The 27,012-nt window shown below is 35.9% G+C and overlaps 1 protein-coding gene across 12 annotated transcripts in view; it reads right to left on the minus strand.

Annotated features, from left to right (window-relative positions):
* Window positions 1-27,012, minus strand: part of Trpm (transient receptor potential cation channel, subfamily M) — a 240,780-nt gene that overhangs the window by 57,250 nt on the left and 156,518 nt on the right. For all 12 annotated transcript variants that reach the window (XM_070108438.1, XM_070108439.1, XM_070108437.1 and 9 more), the window contains 9 exons: window positions 25,089-25,229; window positions 23,777-23,849; window positions 21,327-21,486; window positions 20,766-20,902; window positions 15,087-15,243; window positions 9,221-9,368; window positions 8,349-8,535; window positions 8,052-8,208; window positions 7,366-7,467 (listed from right to left, as the gene is read on the minus strand). In XM_070108438.1, coding sequence (XP_069964539.1) covers window positions 7,366-7,467; window positions 8,052-8,208; window positions 8,349-8,535; window positions 9,221-9,368; window positions 15,087-15,243; window positions 20,766-20,902; window positions 21,327-21,486; window positions 23,777-23,849; window positions 25,089-25,229 — 1,262 coding nt within the window. The remainder of the gene's footprint in view (window positions 1-7,365; window positions 7,468-8,051; window positions 8,209-8,348; window positions 8,536-9,220; window positions 9,369-15,086; window positions 15,244-20,765; window positions 20,903-21,326; window positions 21,487-23,776; window positions 23,850-25,088; window positions 25,230-27,012) is intronic.

Raw genomic sequence — 27,012 nt, forward strand, 5'->3', positions numbered from 1 at the left:
ATATATATATATATATATATATATTCTATACATGTATACGAGTAAATGGGTATTTAATATCTTTCTATTTACTTGATTCGTTTGACTTATAGATGAATGCCCGTAATTCGCCATTTGAAAAAAGAATAAACATTGGATTTACTGCATACACATACCTATAACTGTATACATACATACATATAACCCACATATGTATAATATATGAATGTACATATAATGCTTTGTGCACCACAATACGTGCTTGATTGGCACTTATGGCTACTGGTAGGCCGTCCGTCTGACGATAAAAAACACATGCCACTGATATTTTTGGTAAAAAAGATAGTGTTAGAAGCGATTTTCAAAGAGATAACAAGCACACACACTCACGACAATACATAAATCTAAATGTGGATTTATTTTGCGCACCTTTTCTGCAATCTGCATTCGAGTGACACATCCGGTAGAATACATTTTTATATTGAATTTATTTTATTTGGCTGAATTAAGCAGAACGAATTGCGGAAGGAAATCATTAAATATCGGCATTATACAAATAAACCACATGGAGAAACACAATTTGTGCAATTTTCCACTCAGGCAGGTTAAAATATTTGCGGAAAATATGGCTTAAAAGCTACACAAATAGATAGATATACTATAAGTATGATATGCTTAGAATAGTTTAGCATTTCTTTAGATTTGTTGTAGATGGTATAAAGAGAACCTTTAAATCCTAGGTTTAAGTAAATAGCTATAACAAAAAGCTGAATGAAATAATGATGAAAGCTGGTTATTGTTAACCTTTATTAAGAAATCCAAAGTGGGTAGTAATTCTTAAAGGACATTTAAATATACATTGGTTAGAGTAGCAAATGGCCAACCTAAAGGATTTGAGCACGATTATATAAAAACGTTTGCAATAACGGCCCAAACCCACAGCATTTACTGTATTTCTGTCATGAAAAAGAATCTTAGAAGAATAAATTACAGAAATATATGTAAAAAATTTTCCTTATTTTGCAGAAAATTGGTAGCTTAGAATTAGGTAATCGCATATTCTCCTGACACTATTGTGGACTACGTGACATACAGTCGAGATCACTTTGATATTACTATGTATGTATATAGACGATATCTATAGACCAATAATGGCCTTGCGCAAGTAAACCACTTTAGTGAGTAACTTTTTATAGAGAGTTTATTTAGCACTTTCAATAAGGTATCCGCTAAACTTAAGAGTCATCGGCCCTTTGACAGTAATCTCTCTACGAAATTATAAATCTCTAAAACATACACTTTGGATGCCTGAAATTTGTCACGTTAAATGTTTGTACTAAAGAGCTGGTACACAAGCTAATAAAATGAGTGGATTTCAAAAAGAGCGTTAGATTAGGTCTTTATACACAAAATTGTACGACTAAGTACACTTATGAAATATAATACTAAGAGGTATTAACAAAACTTTGGTAAAATATATTTTTGGAAAAGCGGTGATTCAAAATTTATGTGCAACTATACCAAGGAAAGTTGGTGGTGTTTGAATTCACCTTTAAATTTTCAGCTACTCGGCACATATTCAAAAAACGAACTCAAAAATTGCCTTTGAAAATATCGAAAATGACGTTAACCATTTAAGAGTAATTTTCGATGTCAACTTACTCTGTCTTCAAATTTGAAACGATAAGAAAGCAGAACAAAACGGATTTGTTGTAGTAAAAGGTGCTTTTTTAGACTTGTGTTTTTTAAGAAGATATAAAACGCATACAATTCAATGCTATAGCCAATAATTTCGCTTTACTATAAAAATAAGCGTTAGCCATTATGTTTTAAAAAATTATTTTAAGCAAGTAACCGCTGGACGTTTATGTCGGCCGAATATTGTACATAGCGCGCGTTGCGTCCCGTGGTTCGCATCATTATTTGGTAATAAATTTGCATGATTTGCAACCGTTTTTCCGGAGTAAGTCTGTTCATTATAAAATGGCAAACCAAACTATGTATAAATCAAGTAACGGCTGTCAAAAAGACCGACTCCAAAAAGTATTGCCTCATTAAAAACTACACGTTTCAAAAAAATTATCCGTTATTTAAGTGGGTATATATCCGCCAAAAAGTGCTGTCACTGATTCAATATACGCCGAAGTCACGAGACACTGCTAATTCCAATATTATTAGATTTTGTAAACGCGATGTAACAATAACCACAGTAATAAAAACGATTCCTGGTTAGCTTTAAAATTTAACTCTTTCTGTCTCCCTTATTTTTCCTTATCACACACTCATGCCCTTTTTTTGCACTATAATATGAGCTTTGTATTAGGAATTATGTTAGAATACTCCAATTGCGACCGAAATAATTTTGCGTAAGTCCACAATAAATCTAGTAAATAATCAAAAAGGTATTGTTCGGTTTACCTAAATTGAAGATCTCCTCAAATTGAGATTCAGAATAAAAAGGTGTAAGAAACAAAGCACATGGTCCTCAAGTTTTAAATTTAAATTTTAGGAACGGGGTTATCATACTCTCAACCCTCACATATTTCTATCAACAATATGCATTGAAATATAAGCTTATTATACTCAATTGGGTCAGCTATGAAACACAACGCACACATTTCGCAAGTAAGGAAAGTATACGCTCAAATGTTAGAAGTGCAAATTAGGCACCAACATCTAAAAATAAGAAAAGCAAAAGTTGATAAAGTTTCGAAATTTCATTATTTCGCTGGTCAAAAGCAAACAAAAACTAGCAACAAAAAAAAACAAAAAACAAAAACAAAAGTGACCTAAGACCAAATATATGTTTATATATAGTATAAAAAATTCAATAAAACAACAGCACTAAATCCCTTGTGTCACGTAAACATGACGCAACAATATTGAGGGCAACAACAACAACAACATTACGGCAACAAAAAGTGACCCGAATCGTAAAAAGGGATATATTTTTTACGCTATCGCGCACCCTCATCAACGTTATTACCACCTACTAAAGCTACTAAATAAAATGGCAACGCCACCGAGAACATTATCGGCGTCATCATCATCAAATTCCAGTTAGATCAGCATTTACTTTTAAACTCTAACGGCCAAAGAGGGTGCACTTTGACTTTTCGCAGCTGAAACAAACTGAGCAAAAATGAGGAAAAGTTAAATAAGGTAAGAAACAAAAAAGAAATGGAATAAGAATTGATAGGAGAGGAATGGCACGAATGAAAAAGGTATAAAAGAATTAAGTGAAATGAGACAGACTTGAAGATTTGGCAAAATTGGCATGAGAATATTAAAAAGATTGAGCAAGAATAAAGTCAATGCATGTATAATTTAATTAAAATAAGCGAGTGCAAATTCAAAGATTATTTAAAGAAATTGAATTTAATTAAACTGCTTAAAGTTAGCTCGTTGAAATTTACAAAAAATATATTTTAATTTCTTAAAACCAACAAAAAAAATTCTTAGCGCCCAAGTACCTACTGAATTTCAAAGTCACATTCGCACAATTACACTCGTGTGCAGCATATATTTCTCTTTCCGACACAAGCACGCGGTGGCGTATGAGTGATTTGCCATATTGAAATCAACATGAATAATTCAGAAGCGAAGCATTAAGTATGTGTAAATACAAGCATACAAGCAAGTATGTAAATGTTCGGCTGTCATAAATGTCTATTCGAGTACCAGCGCACAATTCATGCGTTGCTAAAAATAGCGCGGAGATGTCGATTTGCTGGAGTGCAACAGACGGTGCCACAGTGCGTATAAGTAATGCAAATTTTCGTAAATTGTATAAGAATGTATGTATTTACAAATGTACATCTATGTAATGTGAATGGAAGTCGCGTAGTGCGCATTAAAGCGTTACTTTTTTTTCTAGTATACTGTGTTTTAAAATAATATTTTTCCTATATCATGCGGTGAGTACTGGGAAAACCGTGGGTGTCGTGCTTAAAAATATTATGTGCTTTTAAAATTATTTCTTTAAGCAGGGTTTCACTTAAATATAAATATATAAAATAATATATTTTGCAATAAAAACGCTGCCAAAAAAGTACAGGGAAACCTTTACTTGCGGACGCCTAAAATAAGCGGACGCCTCCCTTAACCGGACAAAAACTCAAGAACCAAGTATTGCGTTGAGTTGTAATAACAAATTCGACTCTAACAACGCTACACTCTCATGACCGGACGCGGATACTTTTTCTGACTATTTTTTATTTTCCATACCTTTTGTAAGCGTACGCGAACCTCTCGATAACGGACAAGAAAATTTAATTATTGAACGAAAGTGTAAAGAAAACAACAAAAGCCTATGGTAAGCGGATGGAAAACTTTTTTTGCCGACAACGAAGATCAAAAATTGAAATAAAGGTACAGTACCTAAACCGAATAGCCGAAATGTATATATGAGTACATACACACACCATATGTAAAAATGTGAGCACGAACAGAAACATGTTAAGATATAACGGGAACTATATGTAAAAATTTGTAGCTTTTAGCATGAAAAGATCAAAAATTATTATTATAAATGATTTAGATTTGCCTTTGCGAAACGTTTACTATTTAACTTAGCCAAGAAATATTAAAATTAATAACATAAAGTTGATTTAGCTAATACAACTTCCGTTTGTCAGCTCTTCGATCAGGACATTATATAGAATTTTAAGTTTCAATGCAAAAACTTTCAAAAACATTTGAAATTTTGGGGCCTGTTTATTTTATTAAAACTGCATGCGACAACGTTACAATAGAAACAATAAAAAACTATTTTTCAAAAGCTAGTTTTCAAAAAAGTGTTAGAGAAATTTTTGAATTCGTTGCACAGGACTATATTCCTATATCGACGTTATCGGCTTTGATAAAGGTATTAAATGAAAATCAGCAAGATAAACATTCGGACGACTTATTAATAATCGGCTATAATTACGTCATATTCTGTAGCACTAGCACGACTTCGCCATGTTAAAAAATTCGTTAGTGACAACGTTACTGGATTCCAGTACGTCAAATCTTTGGAAAGTCATTTTGAAAACACTATCTGCGAAGGAAGTAATAACTCAAGCAAGCTAAGAAAATTGCAAACACTATCTGCAAATTACAGGCACTCGAGGCTCCTCCTCCTTCCTTCCTTTTGTCAGGAAAATCAATCTACCCTTTGTAAACTTTGACAACCATACTTTGCCACATTAATTTAAATTGCAATTGGGTTTGCAAAAATTATACAGAAGCCCTCTACAGATCTTTCCTTTTCTTCCCATTTTGCTTGAATTCTATGCACGAATAAGCTCCCCAGTAGGAGTTGGTTCGGTTTTTGTATCAATGTGTTATAAACTCACTTTATACACCATATCTCCACATACATATGCCAATGTATGCCAACTTATTCGATTTTTGCCAATTGTTTGTTCGACTCACCACACGACAAGATTTTGCGAATCGAAAGAACTAGCAACTGCTTTAAGAGACTTGGGAGAAGGAAGAGATCTACAGAAATATACTGGAAATACTAATATCGCAGAAGACGTATCATTCTCCAGCAACAAAATCCAAGATACATTCAGCTGATGATTTTTTTACATTAATGTCTAAAATTGACAGAATGACTTGTAAAATCGGAGATCGTTCGCTAGAGTGATTGGATTGAGCTCAACTCACGGACATATCGCAATAATATCAATATTTATTGCTTTTTAATTTTTTTTTTTGCTAAATTTGTATAATATCCTATTAACTCATAAACTAAAGTTGCTTAAATCAAGTTGATGGCGACATATCTCTGAGAAAATAATCTACATTCAAAAGTGAAAAGGAAAAGCGCTAAACATCAGAAAAATATATAGAATCATCTTCCAAAAACAACGATAGGGAAGGAAATCGCAACACTGATCTAAAACCTCATTAACTAAAAAAAATTGCGCATTAAGTATTGCTTTTATCACATAACTCAACACATTAATTCCATGCAGTGGCGTAGCTACCTTGGGTGACATCCAGTGCGGAAGTTGGTGGTGTCACCCCAAGGAAAGTAAAAAGCAATAAATTTTATATGGTAAAGGAAATGGATCATTTATTAACAAAACACAGTAATAACTAAGATAGAAAAGGAATTGTTAAACAATTAAAATTTCTTCTCTCTAGCTTTGGCAGCTGCAAACTCAGCAATAACTTTATCGAAATTTATATTTTGTATTGCTTCGTGTTCGATCGTATCGATTATATATCAAGATGGCTAAGCTGCGATTGGGTATTGTTGCCCGCAAATAGTTTTTTATTAATCTTTGCAGAAATATTGCAAAGGAGACGTCAAAGATCGCGAGTATGGGACGGGTAATCCCCCTCGACAGCGTCAGTCTCTTTTGCGGGAATCCCCGAATTATACATAAAGCTGAGCTAGTGCTAGTGGAGGAATCCCGGAAAAGAAATTTTGTGCTAGCGATTTATTTTTGAGAGATTGGATGGGTGTCACCACAAATAAGATGACATCCGGTGCGGCCCGACTTCCTTTGCTCCGTCACTGCTTCCGTGCCAGAGTCAATATGCTCAATATTTAGCTTCAAGCTTTTTTCCAACTTTCACATTTTACATCAAGCAATTCACAGCTGAAAGTACAGAAATTTTCGCCACGAGAATATTAAACTTGAAACATCATTGAACATGGAGGTAAATTTACAATTAAAGCATCCTTATCAAGGATAAATTTTCACACAAAGGTCAATTATGCGAGCACTAGAGAAACTTTATTTGTCTAGCGCCTTGTTGGCACAAACACACACACCAGCAAATTTATGATATTTGTTTAATCGAAAAGCTCTTACCCGTAGCTATATACAAATTTCTGGTGGAATTGAGTGTAATGGTGCACGCAAGGGACCTTTAAATTAAACCCATGCACTGAGGCACGAAGTCAACAACTCAGATTAACACAGACGCACCTCACACAGACGCACCTCACACAAACGCAAGCACACACATGTTATTTACAAGTGCTGACCGAACCCGCAAGCCAAAGGCTTTATAGTTCACACCATTAAATGAGAGATAGAGAGAGCAAGAGGGCAAGTGAGGAGGGTCAAACGCTTGACCCATTAACCTATCGAACGATTAACCAAACAGACAAGTAAAGTGAATAAATTCGTTGCAGTGATTGGAAGCGCTTAACATTTGAGAGAAGTAGATATGTAATGTTGAGAGAATATTATAATTTCCTTAGAGCCCAAATTTACTTTTCAATCCGCACCGGTATGCAGCGCTAAACTTTTCCTCATTACGCCTTTGATGAGTGTTGATATTCGCCGCTGGCAAGCTTTCATATTTACTTAAGCTTATTACCCCGTTATTTTTTGGTGTAATCACAACTAATTTAAAGTAGTAGGAGTTACTTACCGATACGCGCCACCCATTAATTTATTAATAACTAAACCCATATCGTGTAGTGTGTAGACGTATCCCTTTGGTATGTGTGGACGTACGTCGCGTAAAATATAACTGTAAATAAATAGAAATTGAAAGTTAATATTTTTATTTTACTTAAATTTTAATTCAATAAGGAGGTTAGGTTAGGTTGAGTTAATAGGCCGATTACTCGTGATGCCAATAATTCCAATATTCTCTGAATAAAATCAATAAGGTGATTGCTTTCCTCACAAGCTTGATTCATTCAACACAAAGGAAAATAGTGTCGTTCGTAACTCTAAGTTCGTCAAAATTTGTGACAGAGAATTGCATGGGCATTATAGAAATAAAGAGTGCCTCCCTACTGTCTACATGACAATTTTATGTTTTGAAAAGGAAAACGTTGACCACTATAGTCTCGGTCGAAGATGGCTATGCGGTTATACATAGTACCAGATGTAGCCGAAATTACCTTTACTCTTTAATAGAGCTTTAAAATGAAGATGTTTTCAAAAACTAAACTGCGCAAAAGCGTTGAGCTTGTTAATAACATTAGCTTACAAAAACTAGGCTTGAAGTGTTTAGAGGCTTCAGAACTTTTCCAGTAGGCGTTAATCAAGTACTTATGATATTTAGATATAAATTCAAAGAAAACAACAAAAATACATTTCACTTACCCTAAAGTATTGGCTGGACCATGTTTTGTATTATACAATTCCTCAAGGCGGGGTATTGTCAAAAATTTCTTCATTGAAACGCCATTCTCCAAAAGTAATTTCACAAAATCGATTCTGTCGTGTTCGAGCGCCTGCATCATCGCTTCATCCAGAGCGCCTAGAAGAAGACAAAGCAAGGAAAATAGAAATAATGATAAGAAATTGCCAAAAATGGAAAATGGTACAAGAACATGCAAATTCATTACGATGCTTATCCACTCATTTATGCGTCGTACAAGAAGCAAAGCATTGACTTACCATGCGGCCATTCCTGGCCGTAGACGAAAATTTCGCTGCGAGCGATGTCAACGCGATTCCATGTCAATGCCAAACTCAACTGTTCCGGTGGACTCAAGTGTTGTGATTTAAAGAGCGCCGTTAATATCGTCTGATCTAATTCCTGTGCCTCGCCTTCGGGCTTCTCTTGTATGCGAAAAACGGTTATCTGCGTAATTGGAAAAAAGATAAGGAAGAAAGATTAGCAAAATTAAAACTGCCATTTTTTTGATTATTGCATTTTTAGAATACAAAATCGAACTTTAAAGTAATTTGCATAAAAATAATTAAAAAATGTATTTTTCCTACTAATTTTCCACTACTCGCTTTTGTTTTAGTACTCTCGCTCTTTGCTGCTGTCAATCGAAGCAATTAAAACGAAATCCGGATTGAATATTAATTTACTTTGATTTTCATATTGCCTTTCTTCATTGTTTTTTTTTTTTTTGCATGCAGGCACATTTACTCTTCGTGTATTCTTGCTCAATTTTCATATGCACTAATAATGGTTAAAATAACAAGAAATGATAAAAGCTTTAAGTTCTGACAAAAACCGAAAAACCCCGCAGAGTATTGAAAATAGACAAGCATACATATTTACACAGAAAAAAGCTAGGAGTGCAACTTTTTCAGCTCTGCTCTGTTATACGTTATTTGTCTCTCCCTTTCGCAGAGAAATGCTGCTTATGAGCAAGCCCACATTGCTTACCGTTAACTAAGCTCAACAGCAAGATGACAGCATTGAGTCCATTTGTTTAGGAAAATTATCAAAATGTCTAAAAGCCACTAAGAAACTTCCATAAACAAAAATGGTCCCAGTGGATGCCTGCCTTTTCATTTATTTATTTACTTACCAAATTTTTATTTCGTGTGCATTGCAAAAGTTCTTGATAAAGTTTTTCGGCTTGGTCGAATCCGACTTCGAAAGTTTTTTGTATTGTTGTAATTAAGTAGTCACGCATAGACTCGAGCACCGGCTGCTCCTCGCCATCGGAGGCGTATCTGAAAAAAAATTTAACAAATTTACCAATAAACAATTTTTGAATATTTATCAAGATAGATCACAGGTGCATTTTATATAGCATAAAAGGGTATAAAAAGATATTTATTTTGATTTTGATCGGTCAGTCTGTATGACAGATATATGCTACATTAGTCCGATCTGAAAAATTTGCTCGGAGATTATAACATTGCATTGCACAGTTATTCATGCCTAATTATGTGATGATACCTAGTCAAATAAAAAAGTTTTCCAAACAAGAACTTTATTTCAGTCGGTTGGTGTGGCAACTATATGCTATAGTAGTCCGATTCAAGCAATATATTCGTATATTATACCCCTTCTTTGGATGATAATCTATAGCAAATTTTGTGACGATTTTTTGTCAAATAAAAAAGTTGTCAATAAGGGGATTTGATTTTAACACGATCAGTTTGTATGACACCTATATGCTATCGTAATCCGATCTGAACACTTTGTTCGCAGATTATACCGAACCTCTTTGATAATAATTCATTCAGAATTTCGTGAAGATATATTTTCAACAAAAAAAGTTTCCAAACAAAAACTTGATTTGGATCGGTCAGTTTGTGTAGCAACTATGCTAAAATGGTTCGATATCGGTGTTTCCCATAAACCAGCAACTTGTTTAAAAAAAGACGACTGCGATGTCAAAACTGAGCTATCAATCAGAAATATCACTGTAATAAAAAGTCCACCTTCAAAGCTGTCAAACACCATACTACTAACAATATTATTAAAATATGTAAATTTCTCAAAAAAATTAATTTTAAAATCTTTATTATTAAAAAATTCTTTAATATTTGTACATTTACTATCCGTTTTAAGCTGCCGCCAGGACCACCCGCAGTTTAAATAAATTACATTTAGTAAAATGACAAAAAATTTAATTAAATACTATATTTTGTATGTGAATGTATGAATGTATGCAACAACAACTAACGAGCTTTAATGCTACACGATGTCAAAAGCAGCTACTATAAGTAACTGACTTAGGACAACGTCATCCGCAAACCGACACTTATCCATCACTGAGCGGGGTGCGGAGAGTGAGAGAATTAATTTTACTTAATTGGTACAAATTTCACAGCTAAAATGGCAGCAAGGAAAATTACTTAGACAAGAAATTATAGCAGCACATTCCTGGAGAGTTTTGTATATAAAATATGTCGCCTGCATGCTGACGCACTGTCAAGTCGGCAACAACAGGGTCAACAGCATGAGTGGCAAGCTGGCCACAGCTCCCACTCTCTCTCCGTGGTCTCTCTCATGGTGCCTGCAACTGATTAGAGACGTTTGCGGATGATGTTAGATCATTTGAATTTGAGCATTAAATATTTCGGCATTAACAGTTGTTGTAATTAGGATGGAGTGGATCCAAAGCCACGCCGCTCTCTCGACTTACAACGCCAACAATAAAATAGATAACAATATAGACCACACTAACCGCCACCACAACTGAACAAATGTCTAACAAGTAGGCCAACAATTTTGAAATGCAAATGAATTAGTGCAAAGTTGTGTAAGTAGTTGGCAACTCAGTGGTCTTTGTGGTCTTCGCGGTTTAAGGTGAAATGCAAATTTTGCAATGCTAATTTTTCATTTGAATTCATTGTGGGGATGTGCTGGGAAAAGCTTAACGTATCTGCTTCAAACACAGTTTAAAGACAGCGATAAGCTTCTCGGGAGATTCTAGCTAATCCAAGAAGTTAGCGGAAGGATACCTAGAAAAAGCTATGAATCATCATTTATCTGGAGATGGAGCAAACTATTTCGTCGCTTATATAGGGTTTTCCAATAAGAGTGATATGATTTAAATGTGGAAAACGGTTGGCCTCAAGGGCCATCCCTGCAACTTCCTGCTAATTTCATACGTTAACGTTCAAATTTCGCTTTTTTCACTGCTTTTGAGCTCGAAGCTCGACTCCCATTTAATGGGAGTTTAATATTACACTATTTCCCAAATTTCTCAAAGACTAATAAATTTTGGTGATTTCTTTCGTTAACGATTTCTCGCAAGTAAATCAACCGATTTTTGCGGCAAACGATGTGTTTCTTCAAGGTTTAAAACTGATTAGTTTTTGGTGTCGATCGGTCAAGAAATTCTTACACCAAATTCAAGTGCAATGAAACCCTTTGGAATGCCGTTTAGTTAATTCAAATCGGTGGAGCCGTTTAAAAGTTATAACAGGTTTACATACATCCAGACACACACACATACATTCACACATACATACAGACATACGGACATCATCGTAGAAATGTTCGGGGAAGCTTCCTCGACCCTCAGGACGTCGAGGTCTGTTGAGAACTCGATTTTTGCAAAATGGGGTGAAACCAATAACTTCCCGATTTTTAGAAAAATTTAAATTTTCTTAGCGGGAAGTTAAAAAAAAACATGTTTATACCCTGAACAGGGTATATTAATTTTGCCACGAAGTTTGTAACACCCAGAAGGAAACGTCGGAGACCATATAAAGTGTATACATAAATGATCACCGTGACGAGCTGAGTTGATTTAGCCATGCCCGTCTGTCTGACCGTCCGTCTGCCCGTCTGTATATCTGTATCGATCTGAAGTTTTGCACCTGTCCTTTTCTAAAAAAATAAGCTGCTCATTTGTCGGAACGGCCGATATCGGACCACTATAGCATATCGCTGCCATACAAACTGAATAATCGGAATCAAGTGCTTGTAAGGGAAACTCTTTCATTTGACGAGATCAATTACTTCAAATAACCTTAGAAGAAGTAGTCTAATGGTGTTAAATCACAACTTCTAGGAGCCATTCAATGTCACAATTTCTTGAAATTATCGAATCACTTTCCTCGCAATAATTCGGTTGTTGCACATGCTGTGTGGCACGTAGCTCCGTTTAGTTGGAACCAGATGTTGTCAAGATCAACTTCTTCCAATTGCAGCCATAAATAGTTAGTTACCATCGATCTATTCCGCTATCCACTAACAGTAACGGTATCACCAGCTTCATTTTGAAAGAAGTACGGACCGATGATTCCACCAGACTCAAAAACACACCAACACACTGTTAATTTTGGTGAATTTAATGGTTGTTCATGAATAATTTGTGGATTTTCTTCGCACCAGAATTTTGTTTATTTACCGCATCACTCAGATGAAAGTGAGCTTCATCAGAGATAGCAAAAGCGCACGAAAAGTTGCAATTGGAGAACGATTATTTTGATAATAAAATTGAATAATTTGTAAACAATGTTCTTGCGTATATCTTTCCAAGATGAAATTCTAAACATTACTGAATATAATGAAACAAAATTTAAGATCATGGCATATTAAAAATGGCCGAAAGGACATTTAGAAATCATATCATGCTTATTGGAAAGCCCGATACATATCTTCATATACATTGTGAATATACAGTTTCGGGAAATTGTCATTTAAACTGAACGCGCTGAATATTTTTCATCACTTTTCTTGTTAAGTTGGTAGCACTGTTCTTAATTACTATGCCAAAAATGAGCGCGATCTGTCAACCAGTTTGTTTGCAGCAGCTGTTTAAATCAGTCGACCTCAGTAGTGTTTTGCCATTTTACAATGGAAAAAATATTGAATAAAGAAATTGCATCAAATTTTGTGTTTCAAACCAAATTTCGTGTGCAGAATCGTTTCAAATGTTATAAAAGGCTTATTGTGAATATATTCTATCGAAAACCCAAGTCTTCGACTGGTACCGTCAAAGACATAACTCATTCCCTATAATTTAATAATGAAACGCGTCAATGCCCTGCTTGTTCCGAAAGAGCTGAATTTTTTGCAAAAAGGCCATAGTTGTGAACAATTTAAGATCAAAACCTCGTTCAGTACCATGAATCAACCACCGCATTCACCGGATTTGGCCTCATGCGACTATTCTTTTTTTTCCAAAACTCAAGTCAGTACTCCGTGGAACACGTTTCAACTCGATTGAGGCCGTAAAAGAAAACTTGCAGAGGAAACTGAAGGCGATCCCGGACAGCGCCTATAAGGCATGTTTTGATAATTGGAATAAGAGACATATGGCACGTGTATCAGAAGAAGCATTTGAGGGCGACAAAAGAAATATTGATGAAGATTAAACATTTTTCGTTTTATTTACAATTTCCGGAAACTTTCTGGTCACAATGTATATCTATTCAGGTCGAACGAACAAGTTAGTCGTGAACATTAGCCAAAAGAATCGCCTTTTGATACATCCGAAGTGTAGATAAGATCAAAACCTAGTATCTGATAGCATACTGGACCTTTAACTGAGCCTTTAAGGAGCTGGAACAATGATACCAAAATTGTAAAGAAATGACAAACTTCGAAGATTAGAGAATGGGAAAGAAAGATGTGAGAAGACAGTGTTGAGATGATTCAAACTTTTTCGCTTTTTGTTGACACTTAGCACAGAGGATCTAGCAACTTTGAGAATTTTCGCTTCCGACTGGTGCTTATACAGTGTGATCGGACCACTACAACATATAGATGCCATACAAACTGGCCGATCAAAATTCAGTCCTTGTATAGGAAACATGTATGTTTAACGAGATATCCTCCGAAGAAATTGTTCAGATCGGATCTCTTTAGCATATAGCTACCATACAAACTGAACGATCGAAATCAAGTGCTTGCATCGAAAATTTTTTTATTTGACAAGATATCTTTAAAAAATTTGGCACGGATTATTGCCCAATCTCCGAAATAATTGTCTAAATCGGACCACTATGCTATAACCGCCATACAAACTGATCGATCAATCAAATTATGGAATAGAATGAAATGGAATCTTATGTACTTATGAAGAGTATTATAGCTTTGGTCCAGCCGAAGTTAACATGTTTTCTGGTTTTGATTTAATAATAACTGTTTACATATAGAAATATCCTCTAACAGCTCTCTTTATTAATATCATCTTTTGATAGTAGCTGTTCTGAAAATTGATGAAATCAACTAAGTAAGCATTGCTGTCAAAATTGATGAACAGGTCTTAAAGAGTTCAAAAGTCATCCGCATAAAATGATCTCCTCAATAAACAGGAAGAATGCATGAAATATTCTTTAACTCTAAGTAGTAGGAATTTTACAACCAATTCTTGGATCGAACTATTGACTTAACATTAAAAATAAATAACTTAACTGAAAAAATTTTGGGGTTATGGGCAAAAACTATCAATTGTTTCCTTATTATTGCTAGCTTTGAAATATCGAATTAAATAATACATTATTACACCTTTATTAGATGGAGTGTTTGTCTAGAAAAAATTTAAAAAAACTTGACTTCTACTTTTTATGTTCCTTATAAGATATTAAGTAGCTTTGGCCTCTCGTACTCTCGCCCAATAAATTAGAATAAATTTTAATTAACGAAAGAACATTTTAGTCGAACTTTTTAAAGCTCTCCACTTACTTTAAGAAGCAACAATTTGCTAGCCATACCCATCTACACATAAACCGTTACGAATTTAACCTCAATTAGAGATAATTCTACGAAACTTCAACTAAGTGCGCTCAGCCAAGAGCAGTCAATTGCCATTGGGCGCAAAGCCAAAAACCGAAAGCTAAATGAATGACCGTGACCAACAAAGGTGCTGAACGGACAAATAGACGTTCGTAACTAGAAAGCATATTTAGGGAATATTCAATGCATTTTTATGCCTAATAGGGGAGAATTTGATAGCTGAGGGCATATGATAGTTGACTTACTTGTGCACAAACGCTATCAAATCGGCTGCACGACCCGAGCCATCGCATATCACCACCGGCACTGGCGGCGTGTCCGTCACGTACTCAAGCACGGCACGTACCGTATTTGTGCCACCCTCGATAACCAAGCAGACGACCGGTGTGCTGGAATGTGTAACTGCAAAGAGATAGAGAGGAAAGATAGTGAGAGTGAGTCAGAAATAGAGATAAGATATTTAAATTAGAGATAATTATAATATTTAAGAATTGCTGCAATATACGCGCATCCCACGGCTGCTAAAAAGCTTTAAAAACTTTCCCCACTACGCCTTTTGTGCTTTCGCAACCATTGACTCGGCTGATAAATTTGCGAAAGGCCATCTGACAATTTGATCAAGTGGAAATATGCGTGTGAGAGCAACAGATATGAGTTCGCGTAAATCCCGTGACTTGCAGCAGTGGCCAGACATGCGTAAAAATACCGTTATTGCACGCATGCAGTCCAACTTTCCGAGCGCAAAGCAGTTAACGTCCCGAGCAACTTATTATTCCCGTTGACATATTCAAGTCAAATACTGTCATTTCGATTGGCGAGTTTGCTGTTATTGTTGTTGTAGTGGCACGCGTGTGTCCTTGTTGCTGCGCATTGCTCAGTGGCTCATTGTCACTGTGGCACTTGGCAGCTCATTGCCGCATGCCACACATCTCATCATGTCACATCACTTCCGATTCGGTCGCTGAATTGCATGCGGGATACGCTGAATCCTTCGAGCTTTGACAAATAGCATACACGCTACATATGAGCACTTCAGTCATAATGACGAAAATATTTGCATTAACCAGTGATTCCGTTGTGCTTTATTTTTTCCGTCGAAATGAACATAGTTCATGCGTATCATTGCCAATGATGACTGCGAGAATGCACGTACGTGAAAAGTTTGTGGAAAAAGAAGTGCGCAAAAGAGCGAGTTACTGCCTGGGTTCAAAAAGTGTGAGTAGTACTACTTCTAATAGCATCGTAATAACTATGGCAGCTTATAACATAGAAGCCTTTACAAAACGATTTATTCTCTTCGAATCACGTCAACGTTTCTGTTTGGTATAAACAATAAAAACAAGTTATATCCAGAAATGTAGATTTTTACTCCATCTCGTCAAACATCAATATAACATATACAAGATACCACTAAGAAATTTTGGAAGTAAGTTGGGATCACAAGGTTAGGTTGGGTGAGGTTTGATGGCTGATCCAGAGATCGCACTTGGACTCCAATATGCAGTCTTTTGTGAAGCCATAAAAACATAACTCTTGTATGCGATCTTGTAAGTCGGCAAAGCGCCTTGTGGTCAATACAAATTTGCTCAGGCGTTTAATTTCTATTCCCACCAGCTCTGTAGAATATCTAAAAGTCTGAGCTTCCTCGTAAGCGTAGGGCAATCAAGAAGGAAGTGTTGAGATGTTTCCAAGTCGGCTTTCTACATACATCTTCTGTAGTTGGCGTACGATAAAATTTTCAACCTTACAGCATGGATGCCGATACAGCCATAAAGGTTGTTAGAACCCCCACAATTAGAAAGAGTGTAGCCTTACTGAGGCTTATCACAAAGTGACTCTACGCGATTACTAACGAGGTGAGGCATTCCTTCACCAGCTCTGAACGCCCGGCTAGTGAGCTCAAGGCTAGTATTGCCATCCTGCTATCAGAGTAAATAGTTACTTCTCTGCATTCCTTAATGGCAACAATCTCTGCTTTAAAAACACTGCAATAGTCAGGAAGTCTGAAGTTGATAGAGCTCTCAAGGTCATTTGATTAGATTATTTATGGAACCTAAATTTAATGACTACAATGGCTTACTAAGACCTAATAATAAAATTCAAATGACATTCTAAATTATTTTTTTAAGCCAAAAATTTGTGTAATACAAATAGAGAAACAGAAACCTAAAAGACGACAGAAGAGTATTTTCTATCGACATATATCTATACATAGAAATTACCCAAAAACAAGAAAAAACTAAATTTCGTTCGCACCGAACCTTCACAAATAAAAAAGTTTTCATACAAGAACTTGATTTCGATCGATCTGTTTGTATGACAGCTATATATAAGGTTGGAAGGTATCTCCCTTTCGCTTTTTTGCTCTTCATTCAATGCTTTATAAAAAGTGTTACAGTGATCGGATTTAGTTAAAATATGCGCCGTTTTGTTCGATGATCTGTTTCCATCTAGACGGCAACTTCATAATACCTTCCTCGTAGAAGCCCCCCTCCTTATTTGCGAAGAATTCGGACAGCCACTTTTTACAAGCCTCTTTTGAGTTCAACTTCACACCACCAAGGGCACACAGCAAAACCTTCCTGGCCGTCAATCCCGGCTTGGCCACTGTTTGGGACGATTCACCGGCCTTCGACCACGACCGTTTTTGCTTGATATTGTCGTATGTGATCCATTTTTCGTCGCCAGTCACCATCCGCTTCAAGAATGGGACGACTTCGTTCCGTTTCAGCAGCATATCGCAGGCGTTGATTCGGTCCAGAAGGTTTTTTTGCGTCAAATTATGCGGCACCGAAACATCAAAGTTTTCTTTGTATCCAGCCTTCTACAGATGGTTCAAAATGATTTGGTGGCCGGTCTAACTCGATGTATTCCATGATTTGATCGGTATTTGTCGTCACACGTCTTCCGCCGGCTGGCTTATCCATGGTGTCGTTTTCACCGGCTCTGAATCGTCGAAACCATTCCTCCGCGGTTCGAAGTGATAGAGTACCATCCCCCAAAACACCATTAATCTCACGGAACGTTTCTCTAGCGGATTTGCCTTTAACGAAGGAAAACTTTAAAATAGCGCGAATTTCGGCGTTAGTGAACTCCATGATTACACGTAACTGTTGAACGCAATATCCAAACTAATCATGCATAGCGTTGTTTTGTAGGTTATGTCAAGACCTTTCAAATTATGTATAGTGTTGCCAGATACGAGCTCTGTAGCGCTTTGTACATACATGACCATATTATATGGTTTGTATAATAACTAACTTTAATAGCTTCGAGAGCCCAGACTATCAGCGAGGTTCGAAGCCACAGAGTCGACGATACCAAGAGTTCCTTTAGAGTTCCATCCATGTTTTTTCTGTACTCAAATCTACTTCGAATAATATTTGGCACTCTATTTGTTTCACTGCCTTGAAGTAAATGAGCCGATGAAACAATTTGCTACCAAGCATAAGGAATGATAATACATTCTCCATTAAATTGGTCAGCAAAAAGGTATGAAATTCCGGCAAGCAAAAGCGCACTTTTCATAAAAAAACCACTCGCTATTTTAATAAAATAAAATATATATAAATATAAACTGCATGAACTCAGCAACTCAACCAATCAATGAGGCGAAGCAAATGGTGTTTCTTCTTTTTCAAAAAATGGCATGCGCCAGTGGAAGCTTTCACATATGCAGCTATTTATTATGCGAGGCACCACCTGCTCAAATGCGACAAGTTGCTACATATTTTCCCAAAACAATTTGTGCCTCTGTGTGTATGTATAGTTGTATATGTGTATGTGTGTGGCTTTTCGTTCCAGCATTGCATTCGGTAACCACAAGTGACATTTCCATCTACTTCCTGCTTGCCATGCCAACCAAACGGTAAACCAACTTGTGTATATACAATAACAACTACAAAAACAATAAAATATTGAATTTCGGTCCAAATAAAATCAGAGCGGAAGAAAAATTGCAGCATTGGCGCAAATAGATGAAATCAATTCGAAGGCAAAGCCAATATTAGCCACGCAAACAATGTAAGGCGAACACAAACACAATCAAATATGGGAGTGTGTGTGTGTAAACATAAGGAAATACACCTTAATGCATACAAGCACTTGTGGACCCACGCATTCTCGAGTACACTTGTGGTATAATGTGACGCGGGTTTAGTGGGAGGTAGAGGGTGCAAAATTGATGTCGCATTGAAATATGAAACGACGCAGAAAGCACGATAATGGCAAATCAATTTGCTACTCTACGAGTTGAATAAGTCCCTATTGTTTGGGATAATAAAAATTTCCAGTGGAGGAAGCAACATTTGCAATCAAATAAGACACAACAAGGAATATAATGGATATTTCATTTAATAATATATGTAATGGGATTAAGAAGTACTGGCATCTCAATAAATATTACATTGCAGAAAAATTGATCGCTCTTTTGTTAATCATTAATAATTAAATCATCTTTAATCTGAAATTATTGATTGCAACGGATCTGTAGGATTAACTTATTATATTTAGAGGATAAATATTTTCAATGAATTTCAGTTATTTTCTGTTTCCTGGGATGTTTCAAAACGCTAGAGCACAGCAAACAGGAGGTAACGCCGTCTCAACAATGTCTTAAGGTTTATCAGCGCTCCAAATGCGATGATTCTGTTTATTAACGTACGCCTTGAACCCAAACTTAATCGCTGAACAAAATTTTCTTGTGACAATCGGAATCGGTGCCCATCTCGTGCGTGGAGCATCTAAAGACAATGGTTCGTTTTTGTATATTTTTCATACCCTAAACAGGGTATATTAAGTTTGCCTGGATGTTTGTAATACTCAAAAGGAAACGTGGGAGACCCGCAGTATATATAAGAATGATCAGCATGACAAGTTGAGTCGATTTAGCCATGTACTATGTGCATCTAAACGAACTATTCAATTAGTTATCAAGATATCGATTTGAAAATTTTCACAGGTGCTTTTCTCTTTAAGTAATTGCCCATTTCTCGGAGCTGTCGATATAGGACCACTATTGTTTATAGTTGCCATACAAATTTAACTTTTTAATTTGACGAGATATTTTCAGGAAATATGGCACGGAATATTTTTGAAGGCAACGGTACAATCCCCGAAGATATGCAATATAGCATATATATATTACATGATAACTGTAAAATGTCCGATCAAAATGTATGGACAACTTTTTTATTTGACCTGAAGGAAGCCCTTAGGTGAAGGTACATTCGAAGGATTTCCTTATATTGTTGTAGAGAATTTGTCGGAAAGATCTGTGCACTTGGCCTGAAGTATAAAATTGGCGGAACTATGTGGACTGCTTCCCAATGACCATAAATGTGGTATTTATCACTACATAATGTTTACCAAAAAACTATTCTGCACTGTACAATCATTGAGTGGTACTTGGAATACGTATGCCGTCGCTACGACTCGAGGTTCTATCAATGTATATACCCTCGCAACATGTTGGTACGGAGTATACTATTATTTTTTAACTGACTTTTATTGATTTTGAATTAATGGTTAACTCGAACATCACTAAACAAAGACTTTCTTTCTTTCTTTTATTCTCTAACAGGACAGGACTCTTAAGAACTCACGCCCGCAGAATTCAAGGAAGGGAACGTTCCGTTATACGAATGATATGGTAAATTCCTTTCCTCAAGTCATGATATAGACTCAAAAATTTTAAAAGTCATATTCTGTGAACAGCCGTATAACGAGAATATGTAACCGTGAAATAACTATAAAAATTTGTCAACAGCTCTTAGTGCTTTTGAAGCGTTTTTAATCGTGTTTAGTAGCTTTACAGAAATCTCACCTGACAGCTTTTTTAAACTATGCTAACTTGGACAATCCCTTATTAATCTGAATGCTCTGTGCCCACCATATTTCAACTTACAAACTACAAATACACTTACATGGATGTAGCTTCAAGTTCGATATAAATTTCTCCAATTTTCGTCGCAATATCAACTCAGCGCCATATTTTGCCTGTGTACCGTTATCAACCAGCAGGAAGTAGGCATGACGATTATTCAGCACAGCTAATTTGGACCTAGCGGGAATGAATAGATTGAGCAAATATAAGTAACAGGTCCAAACGTTTCGCTTTACATAACAAAGAAATAAAATAAATATTTAAATTTAATGCAAATCTCGCTGGGTCCAAAGTCAACACGTAAAACAGCAGTTTAGTGGCATCACCTGGTGGCTACCCTGGTGTCATAAACGCTTTTCAGCATCCAAATGAAGCAACAGACGAGCGAATACAGCCGTGAGGGTAACTATGAAGCTTCCCGCGGCGCCTGTTGCCCTGTACACACCTTCACAGTTATGGCGTGTAGAGATTTTGAACCCAGCACAAATTTACATACTCACAAACTGTACATTTAATGTTTAAAGTAACTAGGTTATTGGCCCCAGTCGCTCTAATGAGCTTCAAAGCGCCCACACACACAGTCATATACTTGTGTTTTTACCTCGGTGAGCTTATGCTGTGACAGGGCACCTCTCGATTATGCCCCAAAAGTTCATGATTACGCTCCACTATACCCCAGGGTGCAATACCGATACTGACAACACGCCCACTCCGCTGTTGACCCTCGAGCAGCAACGCATCGCCCACCTGCTTCGTAACGCCTGTAAATAAAGAGTGAGAGAGTGTGATAGTGAGAAGAGAGAGTGGTAGGGAGAATGCTTAAATATACAATATAATATGTAATCAAATAGATGGATGTGGTAAATTGTTCGAAAGCGATTTAGATACACAAGCCAGCAACTTATAGTTGGATTTAGTTCCTTCAGTGTAATGAGTTAGCTCCCATGAGGTAAATGGTGTTTGCAGACACTACTTACGTACAATGACTATGTAAATGAGATGCTGTACAAACAATTTAAGGCCACTGCCATTGCCGGTATTAGGAATGATTGAGTGAATGAAGATTGAATCGACGGCTGTGTAAATAAATTGCCGCCCAATATTAGAGCTGTTTAATACTGAAGGAGACTATTGGTGGCTAAATACAAGTACATATCAATACGGTAGGAAAGTTCGATAACACAGTGGCTTTTTGATTTAACGGGTAGCAACCTCAATTGAAGACAAATTTACGACGCAATATATAGAGAGTAATCAGTTCTTACCTTTGAACAGCGAAATAACACTTTGTAGAATATCAACAGAAATAAGGCCGTGGTAATTCCGTAGTAGAAATAAACAGAACTGATTTAAATATCTTCGAAAGACTGAAGTTGAAATGTCCTGGCAGTCATATTTTTAGCGAACCACGAGACATAACCGAAACTAACATTGATAGCATCAACAAATTTGTGATGCTTTCAAAGCACTCTGTCGATTTGTGAAGGCCCTGATGATCAATTTTATAAGAGTTGTAGGTACCACAATAGACCGGCGCTGTCCAATTGAGATCCCTATTAGGAACGACCATTTAACCGAACACAAATTGTAACCGCCACATACTTCTATGACGTCATATATGGTATACATATATATAGCTGTACAAATAACTAACATAGTTCCGACGAGCTTCTTCTTCAATGTTCTGTGTCCGACTTAGTTTTATTTGAATAAATTCAGAAGTCATCGAACAACTTATTGATTTTATAAATATTTAGTGTTCGAACTACACTCCGAAGTTTGATATCTCGTAGAGTTGCTGTCACACAAATTCTCGCGGCTTTTGGTACTAATTATGATCTGCTTTCCCATATTCAATGTGCGAGTTATTTTTATCGGTACGTTAAACAAACCTATGTGGGGCTTTTCACCGCTTATCTTATCCGACCTACACACCAGCGTCTTTTCTCTCGAACTCAACAAAATAATTGATATATTTTTAGTAGCTAGGATTTTCAATTATTTTGGCAATTTTAATGATTAGAAAGGATTTGAAGAACTTAGTTTGACTGGCGATAAAACACATCAAATGGGACCGGTCGATCATCGATATGTCAAACCATCAATTCAAGGTTAGTTATTACTTATTTCAATACTTAAAAACACCTGGACTCATGGCTCTAGGTTATCATTTGGTGCCGAATCATTCTCTTAGTCAGAATACTCTCTACTTTTAACTCTCTGTAGCAATTTCTATTTCCAAACACGCATAATTTTTTAATGATAAAGGCTTTGAATCGGTTGAGAGTTTCAGAGAGTTCAAAGAAATTTAAGTCCTTTAGCAAAAAGCTACAGTTTTATCCCACCGGACTTGTATATGTCAAATAAAAAGAAGTGCGATACCAAATGCTGGTTAGATTATATTAGACAGCAATGAGTCGCTTAATGCCACAAAGACTTCGAAGCCGAATCATCGCTGCTGATGTCCATTGTGAGAAGACATGCGAGTAAACAACAAATCAACAATTGAAGACAGCGGGTAAATAAATGCCCTGATACGATATGTGCTAAAGTAAATAAATATGCAGACAAAAATAATACCACTTGAGCTTATCATGATTAGGCTTAAGCCGGAAGACCAACGCCTATGTAAACAAGACAAAGTAGAAATTGACGAAAGACAAGGAGAGCGAAATATAATGAAATACTAGAAGAAATCAATTTCAATGGTTTTTCTGAAATTTTTTGGGTGAACGATAAAACTTATATATTATGTATGGCAAGAAAAAGGCTTTAAAATAAACTCAATATTTCAGTATACCCAATCGGTTGGGTGAGAAAGAAAATGACAAAGAATTTAGCAATCAATGTATGGAAAATGGTCAGTCTTGAGTGGTGATCACATAATACCTAGAGACTTCGTACAACTATAGACTCCCAGCTATAGGACCGTTAAATTCAGTTTCTAAGTTGTACTTTAATTTTTAGAATCGCGGTTCTATTTAATTTGGCCATACTTTCAAAAACTTAAGTAGCATTAATTTCGAAATTATTAGTTATGATTTCTTTTACCTGTATTTGTACCGCCTGTGAATATCCATGCTCCCGTCGTCTTCGCCGCTTTCAAAAGGCCTTTACGAATTTCCTGAAAAAACATTAAAATATAAAATTACTTGGTTATCAAGGTTAAAAAGCTTTCGAAAAGTTCAAAGTCCTTAAGAGGTGATTTGCAAAAAAAAAGGTCTCCGTTAGGACCTTTTGCAGGAATAAACGAATAACTGTCCAAATTGTAACGTATTTCCGTGCAGAGGTTTGGACCTTCTGCGAGTACATTATAAAATAGCATTTCATTTTTATATATAAGAAGAAGAAGATATTTCGGTTATATGTGCTCTTAATGAAGCTCAGGGAGCATATTTTTCTGGAAATAATGTGGTTTGATGCCAAAAATGGATAAAACCGTGTAGTCAACATATAAATAGTGTAAGAATTTCAAACTTCCGGTTGGCTTTGTGTAAGATATTCTACAAAATTTAGTGAATGTATAATAGTGTAGTACTTGTAGTTTAATGCCGAAAATATGTGAAATCGATACACGAATGAACTCATCTCCCATGTGATGATTTTGTCATTCTAGCTGACTTTATGCCGAATATGTAGTGGGATATGTAATGTCAAGAGTTAATGCAGTTAATATACCAAATACGACCGAAATTCATTCAATGTTTCGTCATATAATGAATGTTGAATTCTTACGACTTGAGCTTTGTGATTACGAGGTCCAAAATGTTCGGTTACACCCGAACTTAGCCAGCTCTTTCTTATTTGTTTCCCTTTCGTTTAAATAGCTGAATTAAAATACTATATATGATTTCTTTAATTTAGCGGTATAAAAAAATTAAAACAGCTGGCAACCTTTTTAAAAATTGTTTTCCACAGTGCTCGTTCTCTAACTTTATAAGTTTATATTCATATTCTAAAGTTGCATATCTTATAATTTTTATAGAAAAACAATATTTAAACAGGTGGCAACGCTCCGCAAAACTTTTTTCTACTACAGGGCTCTTTAAATTCAGTTTAATGCAAATTTCGTAGTGAATTTTTTGTTTATAATATTATTTTTCGCAAAGTTAAGCTTTAACAGGTGGCAACCCAAAAAAACAATTTTTTTCTACTTTGAGGCAGAGGCTATTTGCTAAATTTCTTTCATGCAGGGCTTCTTTCAATAAAGTAAACTCTTTTATGCCATGTATTTCGAATCTTCCAGCTGCCGCATACAAATTGCATTTCATTGTCAATGCTAATGATGGTCCATTAAGTTGCTTTGTGTAAAGTTTCATTTTAAAACTAAATAAGTTGTAATTGCGAAGAACCGTTAACTTACCTTTTTGAGCTTTGGTTGCAGTTCGAAATTCGCTTTGCCACCTTGTACTGTAATCAAAAGTTTCGGTAATTCCAAATTCCATTCTTTGGTAAACAGCTGCACCAACAATTCCGGGCGTGTATCGAAGGACAGGCGCACATACTGACCAAATGCAAAGAAAAAAGAAGAAGAAGAATAAACAAAATATTAACAAACAATGTATAAAAATAAACTTTAGATTCTGAGTATGAACTGTAGTAGGGATAAAGCACAAGCCTTTTGAAATTCCCTCCTAAGTTTTCCGAAGAATGCGCACTGGCGAATAGTTTTCTTAACTAAGATACATATTTGAGAATTAAATTTTTTTAACTCAAACTGCGTAGATCACAGTTCAATTAAGATAAAATACAAATATAACTTGCTGTTTTTGTACTGTTTTTGTGGGCAAACTTCGAAAATCTGCCAATAGCATCAGCGCGAAAGTGTGAAAGTTTAAAGCTGTGTGAAGGGCTCTTAACAGTACTTCAACAGCTTGTGTATGAGGGTTGTACCTGCAGGGGAGCGTATGAGTTCCAAACTAGTGTCGTTCTAGTACATTCAGTACCACTACCAGTTAAACTTTTCCGGAATTGTAAAAAAAGAACCCATTCGCAATAAGATAGCGATGTCTTCAGACTATAATAAAGTCAATCATCAGAGTTGGCGGATCCTACATTTAAAAGCACTTTTCGAAAAAGTTTGAATTTAGGTCTTTTGTTTCGGTCGTCCTCAAAATTCGCACGCACTTAAGTCTCTCTTGGAAGTAAAAAGTTTTTGAAACTATAATTCAAATAACAGTTCAGGCTCGACTTATTTCTGGACATTTAAAGAAACTTGTCGCAATAGTTAGAATTTATGTCTTTAAAGCCGCCCTCGAATTCTCGTGCTGTAAGTAAAAATTAAAAAGTAAAAAAAACCGCATAAACATGTTTTCACGGTTCGTAAGCTCTGAAGTAAACGCTTAACCGTTCCCACGAAAATCGAATCTACGTAATCGGAAATCTATCAGATTTAGATACGTCCAATAACGGCCAATTCAGCAACACTCCTCAAATTTATAAGGGGACTACTTTCCGCCCTACATCAACAATATAGAGAAACTTTTGTTTCACAAGTATAGAGATTTCTCCGCTGTGTACTTGGAACTACTGTAAATTCTGAAAGTAAGTGAAGGGGATTGCTGTTAACTGCCCATTGCATGTAACCAATATAAGCTGTAGAAAAACTTTAACTATACATAAATGTGTATACAATTGGAAAAGTTGTTTTTACAAGAACTCTCAGAGATATTGTAAGTTCGAAATTGCAACACTCAATGCCGCACAGTTTTCTAAAAAATGTTAAACTATAAGTGTAAGTTAATAAGCAGATCAGGAATATTAAACAAGTTCGATTTCTTTCACTTTAGAGTTGCTTCTCGTAAGGTATTTAGAACTGAAGAAACTTTGTATGGACTTGATAGCTGTCATAGTAATCAGGTTGGAAAAATATGTACCCTGATCGGTCAGCATTTAAGACTTTTCTCAAAGTGAAATTCTATATGCAGTTTGGTTACGAGAGAAATATAGTTATTTTGCGTATTCTAATGAGGCGGGTCTATAATAAATCGAGTCACAGCATTTATAACTAGTTTTTTTTCACTTCCCTGAACAATTCTACAGAGAAAAGATAAATCTTATTATAATAATTTTAAGAATAGAAAACTCGCTAGACTACCCTCAGGGTACTGATAAATAGTTCGGTTTCTAGAAAGCTAAGATAAGTATCATTAGACTAACGAAAAACAGTTGGCCTAATATGTTTGTAAGAATTAGTTTCTAATCGGTCAATATCATTCAAGTATGCACAGTCGCAATATAATATGCGATTTGTAAGACCTCATCAATACAATTAGACCTGTATTTGA

This window comes from Bactrocera oleae, chromosome 4 (genome assembly GCF_042242935.1).
Source record: "Bactrocera oleae isolate idBacOlea1 chromosome 4, idBacOlea1, whole genome shotgun sequence".
In the NCBI taxonomy this organism is placed as follows: Eukaryota; Metazoa; Arthropoda; class Insecta; order Diptera; family Tephritidae; genus Bactrocera; species Bactrocera oleae.